Source organism: Scomber japonicus, chromosome 7 (genome assembly GCF_027409825.1).
Source record: "Scomber japonicus isolate fScoJap1 chromosome 7, fScoJap1.pri, whole genome shotgun sequence".
In the NCBI taxonomy this organism is placed as follows: Eukaryota; Metazoa; Chordata; class Actinopteri; order Scombriformes; family Scombridae; genus Scomber; species Scomber japonicus.
The window spans coordinates 29,775,987-29,790,231 of NC_070584.1; the positions used below are offsets into that span (position 1 = coordinate 29,775,987).

The following is a 14,245-nucleotide window of genomic DNA, read 5'->3' on the forward strand; positions in this document are numbered from 1 at the left end:
TGGAAACCTTAGAAATCATGCAATCATTCTATACAAACTTGATGCTGCTTAAATAATTTCCCTATAGTAATCAAGTAGTCTGTTTATAATGTTCCTTTTGGGGTTTTTCATACAGTTTTTTTTCTTATTTTATTTTAAAAAATTATACTAATGATGTACATATGGTATGCAGGGTGCTTAGTGGCTGTGGCACAGTTAATGCGTACCTTAGGCTGGTGTTGAGTGCACATTGAAAAAGAAAGTAATTTTCCCTCCATGAAAAACATAATTCCTTTCATCTGGTTAACATTAAGCTCGTTTCAGGATTATTAACCCTCGTGTTGTCCTCGAGTCAAGGAAGAAGGAAGGAGAGAAGGGAGGAAGGAAGGATGGAAGGGAGGAAGAAGGAAGGGAAGAAGAAGGAAGGAAGGGAGGAAGAAGGAAGGAAAGGAGGGAGGGAGGGAGGGAGGAAGAAGGAAGGAAAGGAAGAAGAAGGAAGGAAAGGAGGGAGGATGGAAGGAAAGAAGGAAGGAAGGAAGGAAGGAAGAAGGGAATGAAAGGAGGGAGTGAGGAAGGAAAGGAGGAAGAAAGGGAGGAAGAAGGGAGGAAGGACAGACGGAAAGAGGAAGGAATTTAGGAGAGAAGGAAGGAAGGAAAGAAAGGAGTAAGGAGGGAGGGAGGGAGGAAGGAAGGAAGGAAGTAAAGAAGGGAGGAAGGGAGGAAAGAAGGAACAGTCAAAACAGACAGGGTCAATTTGACCTGGGAAGACGACAGGAAGGTTAAACCACATTCGAAGAAGAAATCCACAATTAACGGAGATGATTTTGTCACCAATCCTTTTTATCACATTAAATTTAACCTGTGTACTCTTTTAACAATGTTGTATCATTTAAAACTGGTGTACCAAGCCATTACATCAGTCCTCATATGTACTGTAACTGAATTGGACATATTTACACAACTGGATTTTTAGCATGTTACTGGTGTCAGTGGACATCGTAATGGGTAAACACAATGTGGAGATGAATTTGACAGATGACACTGTAGCTTCCTCATTACGCTTTACTCCAGGGATCCTTATCACAACTCAATTTCCAGCCCACTAGCTCACAAAATCATTATCCTAAATATGATTTGCACAATGAAGAAGTCTAACTAATGTGTAATATGTTTTGTGTAGAGAGAGTGAGATGTGGAAAGATGTGTTGTTAATCTTATTCTGTATCTTATTTAGTCTTCTCCTCCGGTCTTTTCTCTTTATCTCACTCTCTCTCTCTCTCTCTCTCTCTCTCCCTCTCTCTCTCTGTGTGAGTAAGCTATATTTAATGTCATTAGTGGGTTTCCTTCTCAGTATTATTGTTATGTGCCTGTGTTTTTCTCACTTTAGGTGACCGAAACAAGGACAGGACCTCTTGGATGCAGTAACTATGACAACCTCGACTCTGTCAGCTCCGTTTTGGTTCAGAGCCCTGAAAACAAGATTCATTTGCAAGGTTGGCCATCCATAATTGAACTCCCCCAATTTCTGATGGAATTGTCACAGTGTCTGTTCTCTGGCAAGCTTATAACTGCAGCACGAGAGTGTCAGAACGAATTTAGCTTCAATCAATCTTTCTTTTTTTTTTTCTGCCATGCGCGCTTGCATAGTTGTGAAGTGAATCCCAGACAGTAAAGATTCGGAACAAAAGCAGCAGAACTGTGCAGTAAAAATAAAACTTTAAGTGAATCTCGGCATATTGCATGTGACGCCAAGCATATGTCAAGTGTGGCAGAAAACTAGAGAAAATGAGTGCAGGGCTTTCAATGATTTACAGATCTAGCATCCAACAATATTCTAAACACATTTTCAGCAATACCTAAAGTACTTACAGTTCCTTTGTCATTCATCTGTGTGACATTGCCATGTTTTTGTCCCATTTTCGTCCTTGCCCCAGGCCTCCAGGCCATTCTGCCAGAGTATCTGAGGGCCAGGTTTGTGCAGGCAGCTCTCAGCTATATAGGATGTAATGAGGAGGGCCAGTTCGCATGCAGGGACAATGACTGCTGGTGCCAGTGTGCCGTGGACTACCCACAGTGTAATTGCCCCGAGGTGGATCTGAGGGCTATGGAAGCCAGTTTGCTGCAAATCCGAGATTCCTGGAATATGGCCAACCAAGACTTTGAGGAGTCAGGTCAGTGTTTTCCTTTTAACACTCATTCAATGGATGCGACCCTCCCACTGACAGCAAATTACACCCTATTGTTAGAGGAGCCGATGGCCAGAGAAAACAAAGACAGAAAGGCAAGGAAAACAAGAGACAATTACATCCAATCCATGTAATGGGAATACATCAGTACACAGAGGGGTAATTTTAAAGCAGCATCTTGCAAAATTGTTCGAAAACAACACAGAAGGGCATCTCATCCCTATTAACTGAAATTACAAAAAAATGTGATTCATTTTCCCAAAGTCTTTGTGTGTTTGGTTTGGACACAGCCTATAAATTCTTCCATAAAAGTCTGAAAACAAAATGTAATCTGTCAAATAGAAGCACTTTTATGCATTTTATTTCTCTTGACTCTGTTACTTTGTGGTAATAAAAAAATAAGTAAATCTCATTATATGTCATTTTTATACTGCGATAACATTATATATTGTAATATTGTAAGATCCCCGCTAATTCACTTTAGAAACTATTTATTGATAGAAAATGTTTTCAATAATCTGATGAATTTAATGTCTGCTGAATGAAAGTATCTCATCACCTTAATGCAAAAATCCTGTAAATCCAATACTGCCATACAGCTGTCCTGCTTATTGATTGGCAGCATTTCCCTTAGTGGTCTAATACAGCCAGAGATATTAAAGGGATAGCTGACTTAGTAAAAAAAAAAAAAAAAGCAAAATCTCCAACAGTTGACAAATGTGTCCTCTTTGAATAGATACACCACCATGTCAAATCATCTAACCCTCTGCATTTGATGATTACCTACCTGACTCTGTCTATGTGTAGAAATTGCGTAGAGCAGCTATCTCAATGTCCTGCAAATGAAAGAGTAGCATTGACAGTAATGTGCCTGGGTCAACAATGATTCAGTCAAATTGGGGCTCTGCTGTACTGTAAGAGGAGCTGTCATACTCCAAAAGCACACCACAGTTGCTGTAATCTGTAAGTACTCTATGATGTAACCTGTGTGTGTGTGTGTGTGTGTGTGTGTGTGTGTATGTGTGTGTGTTTCAATTGTAGCCATTTTATTAGTTAACTTTATTTATTCCAGCTGCAGAAAACAGAGATATCCGTCATCCACTAACAATCATTCGAGCAGTATTCATTGACAGTGTGCACCGGCAAAAGCTTTCAAATAAGCTTTTTGGTCCACAGTCTGGCACACATGTTGACCATTAGCACAAATGATACTCCTTCACAGTGCTGTATATATCATCTTGTTTTAATCTCTCAACCAACTTCTGTTTCTGTGTCCTGTTGTCATTATTAAAGCTGTTACTGTGAGCTGCACCCACAGTCTGTCTCAGTCACTTCCAACCCAGGCTTAAACTGTTCTTTGTGAACCTCGCTGGCTCAGTGTGTCATAATCGGTATATGTTTCTATACTAAGGGCAACTTTATTAGCACACAGCTGGAAATAAGTGAAGCGGCAAGGTTTCCTGAGAACCAAAGTTGCAGTACTGTATTAAAATAACATAAATAAGTATGTTGCCTTGAACTCTCTGGAATACACTTGTGTATTTGATCTAATAGGAATACATGTGCATCAGTAGTAGAGATATTGATATTCATGACTTTCACTGTTAAACAAGGTTTCCATAGTCAGCTGATTGTTGGCCCAATTTGCTACCCAGCTTTTCTCAATCTGATTATGCTTTAATTTATACAACTTTACATTAGCCAGGTCTGTGTTGTTATTATACTGGAAATGTTAGAGCTGGGCAAAATGGAAATATTGAGGAGAATCCTGATAATTGCTGAAGCATTCAGTAGTTAAAGTTAATAATTTAGTTTATTAATTTTAAAAAACAGAATAACATTATGTAAACATTTAACTGTGCAAACATGGCTTGGTTTACAGTAGGCTAGTGTATATCTTGTGATTAAAAAGAATACACTGAATAACATCTCAATGTAAACATTTAACTTTGTAAACATGCTTCACTTGATACAACAAAAAAAATACGTTAGCTTGTAACATATTAAAATAACGGAAATAAAACTAAAATCTGAGACAATAAAAAGTAGGTCACACCTTACCTTACACTCAACTGATGTAAAAGATTAAATTCATTTAATAATACATATATAATAATACATCTGTTCTGGTTTTACATTAGTCAAGTGTTTTATTACAGTAGTTGTTTTCTTTCTGGTGTTAGCAGTTAGCTTTCTGTTGCTACTCCGTTTGCTAGCTTTGAGCTTAGCCTAACTTAGCAGTTAAGTTTGTGCATTTGCAGTCAAAGCAGCCTCATTAAAACAATATCTTGTGATGTCTGTTCAACCGTTGCAGGCAGGATATCTCTACTAAATAAATGAGAAAGAGTGTCTGTGAGTTAGAGCAGCTTTTATTTTCTAACTTTACTTTAGCATCTACTGCTGCTAGCATAGACTCGTCCGCTTTGGCTAGTGGCAGGAAATAGATCTATCCATATCATTGTTTTTTTTTATCACCCAGACCTTGTAAATGGATCCAGAAAGTTACTCCAATGCCTGATACAGTCATCTGCAGAACTTAAGTTTTAGTCATATGGTCGTCTATTGACATAATGTAGACTGTTTTCAAAATGGTTTATAACTTTGATGTAGAAGTCAATTAATTTAGAATATTAAATTAACCCAGGTACCAATACACACAATGTCTTATTTGTAACCTCATAATTTAGCAATATAAGAATTGGCCAAAATGCGCCTCTTGATACACATCATTACCCTCCAACCCCGGTTATTTTTAATAATGCCCACAGTGTCTGCATTTGTGCTCCTCCAAATCTGACAGTGTCTTCTATTTTTAAAATCATACAAAAAGAGAAACGCTGTTACCGTCCTCAATTCAGTGCCTGACAAGATTATAATGGGTGAGTAGAGAGTGAGTTTTCAGGGATGAGGTATCATTGTCTTGGAGATAAAATAATGGTCTAGTTTAGCAGTAATTTGCAGTTTTTTTGCTTTCCCCAGCTGATTAATACTGTGAGCTTACTGATTCATCTAAAGTATGTAATTCACTGATATCTTTTAATTAGATGTATGCACCCTCATTTAATATAGATGGAGAATATCTTTCACCAGAGAGGCTTGGCATAAATATCAACGTACATTAGTTAATATTCATTATAATAATTATCATTTGGCTATTGAGTTTCATGCATAGAGGAGATGGGCAATCCTAGTAATAACAACAATAATAATAATAGTAATACCTACATACATGTAATCACAAAACAAATAAAAGCTTGTTCTTCATCACCTAACAATTAACTGTCTACAGCTGATGATGATGGTGGTGGTGGTGGTGGGTGGTAATGAAGTTAAAAGATTAAAGCATGTTCTTGCCTTGTGATCCCTGTTAAACATTTTGAGCTGCCTTTTTTTTTAACAGCTTCACATATGGACCATTTTGACATCTTTATAGCATAAAACAATTGACATGGGAAATACACAGTATGTTTATAATTATGGACTGCCCTCCCTGATGACATGAGGAGCTGCACTTCCATCAGTACATTTAAAACCAATTAAAATGTTGGCTAAAAGCTTCTCAGCTCTTTAACCACTGCCTCTGCATTGTAAGTGCTGTGCTATTGTGTGTAGCTTTGTATTTTGTATGTGCCCTTTGTGTGTGTTTTTTTACTTTGTACTGTTAATGTCATGGTGCTGGTATTATTTGCTAAGATGAGCTATAAGGTAACTCTTGTAACATTCAATAAATCCCATAAACAAATTACTACTACTACCTTTAAACACAACCTGAAAGTGATGGACGAGAGCATGAGCTTGCCTATTAAACAAAATAAATACAGCGCTGATGAGGCAATTAAAAATTTGGACTGTTTTTTATTTTACTAGGAGCTGGTATTCACTAGAGCTAGGAGAGAACGGCATGCCACGACGGCCCCTGACTGGATTAAAATCCAGCCAAGCATAGTGCTTAGACCACTGGGACAATCGCTCATGAACCGCTATTTGAATGCAATTTCTAAAAGGACAAATGTAGTGATTTATACTATACGTAATAATAATAATACATTGTATTTAAAGCACCTCTCATGACAACCAAGGACACTCTGTGAATCGAATAAAAAGCAATCAAAGAAACCAAGCCATAAAAATATATAACCAGCAACAACCAAGCAACAACAATAAAATAAATCTATACCCATGTCAACAAATCCCATGAAAAGACCAAAACCTAATGTGTTTTAGATTATCCAGCCTCTGTAGTCACATATGAATTAAATGAACAAATACGGAAGCTGTGCTGTGTGATTTTTCTTCACAGCGGGGGGGATGATGTCTCTAATTTAAGAATGTAGGCCGTGGAAAGCACCTCCGAAACCTTTTAATATACCTTATTAGGAGCTGTTTAATCACCTTATTAATTTCACAGGAATATGTAATATACCTTGCATAATCACCAGGGAAACCATTGACATTTAATTGGTTTTCTAATCAGATGCTGTATGATCAAGATAACGTTAACTAATTACAAACAGTGCGGCCATTTTCTCATCAGTGTTGCTCTTGTATTGATTTTCCCGTACAAGGAATCATAATCATGAAGATGATAATGATATTGTTATTTAATGCCTTGGAAATGTAATCTGTTTACAGTACATTGTGCATTCAGGTGATAGCAGCCCTGAAGGTCTGACAGATATTACCCTCTTTGCTCTTTCTCCATTATATTTTACCACAAGCAGTCCTGCAGCATAAGCCCTGGAAAAGCTGTTGGCTGTTCATTAATAACAGGAAGAATAGACTGTACCTTAACCCTGCATTTAGCGCTGCCTTTTCCCCATTTGCATATGTGTCAAACAATATTACTAGCAGTTTGCCTCGTAGCTGTTCAGCCCATGTGAATTCTGCAAAGTGATTCTCTAGATTTGGTCAGACTGAATTAGCCAAATATCGTTAGAAGAAGGTGAGAGAGGTCGTTTAGCCTGTGTGTCTGAAAAGAAAAGACTGCTAACTCTCATCTCTCATCTCTCATCTCTACGCCCTTTTAGACGAGTTTCAGAACTTTGTCCGAAGGCTTCCCACGTTCTACGCCCTGAACACGTCTGCCATCCAGTACTTCTGGAAGATGGAGCCGGCCATTCACCAGCGCTACAAACAGCTGGAGCTCAGCACCCAGCAGCTCGTGAGCAAAGCACGACGCATCGTCAGCAAGCTCTTCACCCTCAGCAAGAGATGTCGAACTCAACCTAAAATTATTATGCTGAGAGAGAGGTGAGAAGCTGATAAGTATTCCTGCTGACCTTTCTGTTGACATGGATATGGAAGCGTGCGTGTGTGTGTGTGTGTGTGTACGTGCCCGTGTGTGTGGTCGTGCATGTGTGAAAATAAGCAAGAAATTCCAAAAGCCTGCAGCCAAATCCAGAGTCCTTTCAACCAAGCTGTGAACGGCAGTGCTCATTTATTTTCTTCAGCTCACTCTGTGCGCAGCGCTTTGTTATCCCCTGAACTAGGCATTATGCTAATAATACACACAATATATTAGCGCTTTGATATTCAACTGAGGTCCCACTAAAGTGAGCTATAGTGTCACACCTGATGGCTTGGCTGCAGTCCCAGCCCAGGTCTCCTTTACACATATCAAAGCTATCCTCCTGTGAAATTAAAGTTTGCAGTGTTTTAAAGGAATACGCTGTGATGCCTGTGCCTGTGAAGAAATCATAGACAAAAAGAAGTTTTTTTCTATGTATCCTCGGTAGATTGTTCTATTTCTATTTTTGTGTTCCTCTCAAAACTTTAGTCATACAGTCTGTAGACTCGAAGCTTATGAGAAGAAAATAAATCTGATTATGAGAGTGCGGCTGATGCAGCTGGGTTTATTTTAGATGCTATTTCAGGTGAGAAAGCAGCTATTCATCCTCTGTTGGCTTTTAGCTACAGCCGCCCACTGCCCACCTTCACCACCTTCACTTCACTTCACTTTTACTTTTTTTAAAAAACGTTTATCAACATTTTACCAATCACCTACAGAGCCGTTCAAACTCTTAACCTCAAAGTAGAGCTTCTACAAAGTTATTTTCTCATAATCTTTATCACTTTTTTAACCAAGTACTTAAGTTTTAGCATTTTAGCTCAAAAGTCAATGATCGGTGGAGGTGGAGGTGGAGGTGGTGCACACTTTTTTGTGTCCGAGCTCACGAAATATGACAGATAAACTGTAAAAAATGGCAGTTTAAATGAAATTTTGTCTGGCTGGTGGAGATAAAAGTCCAAATACAAATACAACTGGACAGTATCTGTGACAAATTGTGGGAGAGTAGTAAATGCAGTAATGAGATATAGTGGGATTAATGAAAGTAATACTTAGTTTGGACCCTGCTGTGATATAATCCGATGCTCTTAAAACATCTAAAGAAGAGTCTTTTTCCTCAGTTCAAAACCAAGCAGTCAAAATATAACATCCACTACCTCTCTCTATTGAAACATTTAATTATCCTCTATATTAAAATCTATTAATTATGGGATATAGTTTTTTTATATGTTGCATTTAAAAATCTGCCTATAGAGATATTAGTGAAAGCTGGTGGATCCTGTTGTAATTCTTTGGAGGATATTCTGTAATTGTCTTGTTCTACACACACAAAAAAAAGTACAATGATTTCCTCTAATCGTCAGTCTTTCGATATTGCCTTGTGTGTAATGACCTACTTCACGACGGATTAGTTTTCTCCTTTTTATAAAAGAGAATATTAATGCATCTTTGCTGCCATTACTCATGTACTGATGCATCATGGTCTTTGTCAGATGAAGAAAAAGCTAACAGAAAATATTGTATACTTTTGTTTTTTGTTTTTTCGTTTCAACTTCACACCATAAATCCATTCTGAAGATTCCACTCTAACTTCCTCAATCTTTAGAGATAAACATAAAGGTATGTTTTCTCAGCTTTGAGCCCCACTGTCGAGAAGAATAAAAGACGTGTCAGAATAGCTGAGATGGTTTTTTTGTGGTTCACAAAGTAAATAAACATCACTTTTAACTGAGGAATGTAGTGCATCTTCTGCGGGGGGGTAAAAAAGTTTTGTTCACTAGTGAAAATTTAATCCACCGCAGTAGAAGAAAGTTGGTTTGCTGCATTGATCTGTGTGAAATGAAATGAGCTGACAGACAGAGAACAGATTGCAGTGTGAACACCCGGCTTGTCTTTGGCCCGTACTGCACACTGCTCCTCCACAACAGTTTATATGTCCTGCTGACACAGTGCGCTTTAGTGTGGCGGGACAGCTTCCTCTCTCCTGCTGTGCACAGCCGCCACTATGGAGGTGAGATATGCACAACTGAATCTGAACTGATGGGTTTCTGAGAAGCTGGGAACTGTTAAGACTTTTAACACATATTATTGACTGTCTCTTGACAAAATGTAACCAGATATAAAATGTAATGATTTGAGAACAATGTCTTATGCACATTTTAATTTCCCTGCATGCTGTATTCAGCTCCACAACATTGTGATGGTGGGACATTGTTTTAGAGTGGCACATTTAAAGTGTTCCTGTTGAGGCTGATTTGACAAACACTGCGACTCAAGTTTTCTATATAATAAATTATAGGGCTGGGCCGATTTGATTCTCTAACGATTTTTGGGTCACAATTCGATTTAAATTGCGATTCTGATTAAACAAGTATTGCGATTTTAGATTTCAATTATTGTGATTTTCTTTCCTTAAACAAGAACAGGTTGAACCAAACACTTGATAATACATCATAAGTCATATTTACTAAAAACAATACACACATCACATCAGTTAGTTTTGTCTTCCTCCTTCCCTTCCTTCCTTCCTTTCTTCCTTCCTTCCTTCTTTCCCTCCTTCCTTCTTCCTTCCTTCTTCCTTCCTTCCATCCTTCCTTCCGTCTTCCTTTCCTTCACACTCTCATCCACCAACATCTTACAATAAACTAAACTGCTACATTTAGCTGGTCTTTAGAAAAAAAAAATTAAATAAATAAAAATCCCCAGAAATATTAATATAAAAATCGATTTTTTTTGGCCCAGCCCTAATAAATTACCTTTTCCATTCTTATGATGATTACAGTATGATGTGCACATAGGGAGTGATACTGTACACTGCAATAAACATACCATAATGTATGTCACAAACAAGGAACAGAAAACTCAATATGTCATGATCTTAGACTTAGCAGGTCTTTTTTCTTCACATAAGTACAATTAGCCCTGTACTGTATGTTTTCTTCCATAGTAGTTTCTTAATTATGGTAGAATTCACCACATTTCCAGCATTTTCATATTTGCTTAATGAACACAGCAAAACCTGACTCCTCTTTATTTCCTCAGCATTGTTGAGTCTGACAACATAGGCATATAAAAAAAGCCAGATTAAAATGTGCAACAACAGGTTTCTTCCCCATATGGTGCATAATTACTAGATCATCTTACATAGTGTAGCATAATATTATTATAGTTGCTTTGGGATTCCTGAATTATGATAATTATGTCTCTGAGATAGTCACTAGTTTTGAAATGCTGAAATATTCCTCATATGAACCTGGTTTGCAGAGTTTTTAAAGAAAGTTGGCTGACTCTTTTTTTATCATTTCATTATTGTCTTTGATCTAATATTTATCTTTAACGTTAAGGTTTTGCTGTGAACTCCCCATTGCCCAGGAAACACTATGCAGCCTAGCTATTATTTAGTTGGCAGCTGCATGAGTACATTTTTTCCCTCCCTTCGAAAAGTGTTTTTTAAGGTAGATTATTTATACATGCAACCATTGTTTCCCTTCAATTAATTTAGCTGCTGAGCATGACCACAATAACAAAACTGCTACAGAACAAAAGTGGACCCAGGAATGTGACAGATGTGAAACAAAGAGAGTGAAAAACTGATCTAAGACATTATATTCTTGTCATGCGGTCCATCTGTTCCCTTTCCACATAACAGTCTGAAGAATTTTGATTTACTATTAGACTTTGTGCCTTTGGATAAATAATACATTTTTCTGTTGTTACTTTTATCGTCCTTGTCAGTAGATCTGAATCATAACTCTGGGCTGAATGATAAATGGAGTCTTGATATCACATAGCCTATGCCATGTAAAACAATGCGCTTAGACATTAAATATATATTTATTATCGGTTTCTTACTGAAGTGTTAGGGTGTTGGTACATTGATGAATTTCAAATATGTCTGTCCTTTTCTTGTTGGTATTTTCAGCACTGAATTTTGAATATAAACAATACTTTACAATAATATTAATACAGCACTGTTTTTGGGGCTGTTTTTGTATTTAACTTATTTATAATTGATGGATTTCCCCCCCCCCCTCCCCCGCCCACCCTCAATTTTAACTTTGATTAATGCTTATTTAGTCCCATATATTTGCTCTTATTCAATTTATAAGGGAATAATTGTAAATAAATGCCATGAAAAGACTAAAAACATGAATTGATAGTTTCACCTGTCTTAAAGAGCTGCATTTTGCTAAAAATACTTCCGTACACTGTTTATTGCTGTTTAAGTGGCATTTATTAAAGAAACCACAGTGCCCAGGTGTTATTAAAAAATAATGAGCCTTTGTTAAATATGAAATGAAACATTTGTGACCTGTTTTTAAGGATTTACACTGTCAGCAATAATTTATCAGCTCAGTTTGAGTGCCACTGAACAAGTTAGAAAGGATTTAAGGACAATCTAACACATTGTTGTTTTTGGGCTAGGGTTAGGGGTTAGGGGTAGGGGTAGGGTTTTGGGGTTAGGGGTAGGGGTAGGGTTAGGGGTTAGGGGTTAGGGTGTTTCATAGGACTTGCTAACAATGAGAAAAATATAAAATGAGAGGTTTATCTTTTAAGTTTTCAGCTGCATTAAACCTTTGTCACAATACTCAAGATATAGTTTGATAATAAATGTTTTTAATCCATCTTTATATGTTTCCTCAGGAGCATAAAGGTATATTATACTGTGCTTCCTGGTTGTATGTTTTTTTTTCTTCTATATTTAAATCCACCCTTTTTTGTGTGTGACATCCATTTGTATGCCTCACTTAAAAATTACAGTTACCCACATGTGGAGTTTCTTACCACCAGGATGTGCAGAGGTGTATTGAATATTGCCAATGATTATTTTTACCTGCCTCGTTCATTATTGACTCATGCATGCTCTGAAAAGGAAAGCTCAGAAATAAAGTGAATACGGCATAGATCTAAGTGTGCAGAATTCCCTTTCATCAAATATGTTTCCATGGAGAAAATATTTCATAGATGTATTTATATGTACAGTGAATCTAACATATTGGCCTGTCTCTGTCTCTGTTTCAGACCCTTCACTTACTGGATGAACTACATCCTCTCCATCATGTACTGCAGTGAGAACAACCACATTGGCTCATATCTTGAGGAGACTCGGAGTTGCTCCTGCCCCTACGAGCATCCCCCCTGCCAGGGTGTGATCCCCTGCACAGTGGGCGAGGGCACTTCCTGCGCCTCCTGCTCTTATGAGAACCGCTCCCGCTGCGCCACCTGCAACCCAGGTTACATGCTGAGCCAGGGCTTGTGCCGCAACGAAGTACCCGACTCCACTGACCACTACATCGGCTTCGAGACGGACCTGCAGGACCTGGAGTTACGCTACCTTTTGCAGAAACGTGACAACCGCATCAGCATCCACGGGATCTTTGTCAGCAATGATGTCAGGCTGAATAACTGGTTCGACCCGTCATGGAGGAAGAGGATGCTGCTGACGCTGAAAAGTAATAAATACAAGTCAAACCATGTCCACATGCTCCTGGGGATGTCTCTTCAGATCTGCCTTACCAAGAACAGCACTCTGGATCCCATGCTGTCTGTATATATCAATCCATTTGGGGGTAGTCACTCTGAGAGTTGGATCATGCCCATTGACCAGAACAACTACCCAGACTGGGAGAGGACTAAATTAGACCTCCCCTATGACTGTTACAACTGGACATTGACTTTGGGCAATAAGTGGAAAACATTTTTTGAGACAGTCCACTTTTACCTCCGGAGCCGGATCAGAGGCCCCGCCAGTAATGGAAATGGAACAGTATATTACGAACCTTTGGAGTACATGGAACCGGGTCGAAATCTCGGCTACATGAAGATCAACAGCATCCAGGTGTATGGCTATAGTATGCACTTTGACCCAGAAGCGATCCAAGACTTGATTTTACAGCTCGATTACCCGTACACTCAGGGATCGCAGGACTCGGCCTTGCTGCAGCTGCTCGAGATCCGGGATCGGGTCAACAGGCTCTCCCCACCTGGAGCTCAGCCTCTGGACCTCTTCTCCTGTCTGCTGCGGCACCGGCTCAAACTCTCCACTACAGACGTTGCCAGGATCCAGGCAGCGTTGCAGACTTTCAGTGCCAAGCAGCCCAACTCGATGGAATATGAAACAACCAAATTATGTAGCTAATAAGTGGGCAGGAGGCCAGGTGAACAGATGGCAGAGCAGTTATCACACATGCCTGATGATGGTTAAGAGCAATTCTGGAGCCATGCAAGGGACATTTGGGGGGCATTTTCATTGTCATCGTGAATCTCAAGAGTGCATTTGAGATTCTCATGTCAGCTTTCGTATGAATTTGTACAACATAGTAGAATTAAGGAGGATTTCACCAAACTTGCCTCATAGCTTCTTTTTTTTTCTCTCTCCAGAAGAATATAATAACTTTGACAGTCGACGATTATAGATTTCAAACTCTGCCATCACTGATATGTTGCCGATGTGCTAACGTTTGTAGATTGCACAAATTTGAATCACTCACATACGTAAATGAAAGCTTTTGCTGATGAAGTATTACCCAAGCAATGTAATCATCTCACAAATATATAAACATTTCAACACCAGCGTGATTTTTCTTTTTGTTGTTGTTTATTTCATTTGTGATTTTTCTCATTACATTTTTTTTTTCGGGGGTAAAATAAATAAAAAGAATTGTTTTAATATCATCACTTTCCCTTTTAACCTACAGTAGGACATGATGGGCACCTCGTTGTTTTATGCTTTCCATGCAACAATAAAATCACTCCTCTTTTTTCTTTTTCTTTTTGGTTTGTAACTCTATTA

General features: G+C 38.4%; 1 protein-coding gene across 1 annotated transcript in view; it reads left to right on the top strand.

Moving 5' to 3' along the window:
- The window catches only part of brinp3a.1 (bone morphogenetic protein/retinoic acid inducible neural-specific 3a, tandem duplicate 1), a 51,912-nt gene extending 38,321 nt beyond the window's left edge, over window positions 1-13,591 (top strand). The window contains exons 4-7 of the mRNA XM_053322282.1: window positions 1,367-1,472; window positions 1,914-2,150; window positions 7,193-7,415; window positions 12,475-13,591. Of these exons, the coding sequence (XP_053178257.1) occupies window positions 1,367-1,472; window positions 1,914-2,150; window positions 7,193-7,415; window positions 12,475-13,591 (1,683 nt within the window). The remainder of the gene's footprint in view (window positions 1-1,366; window positions 1,473-1,913; window positions 2,151-7,192; window positions 7,416-12,474) is intronic.
- Window positions 13,592-14,245: the final 654 nt, after the last annotated feature.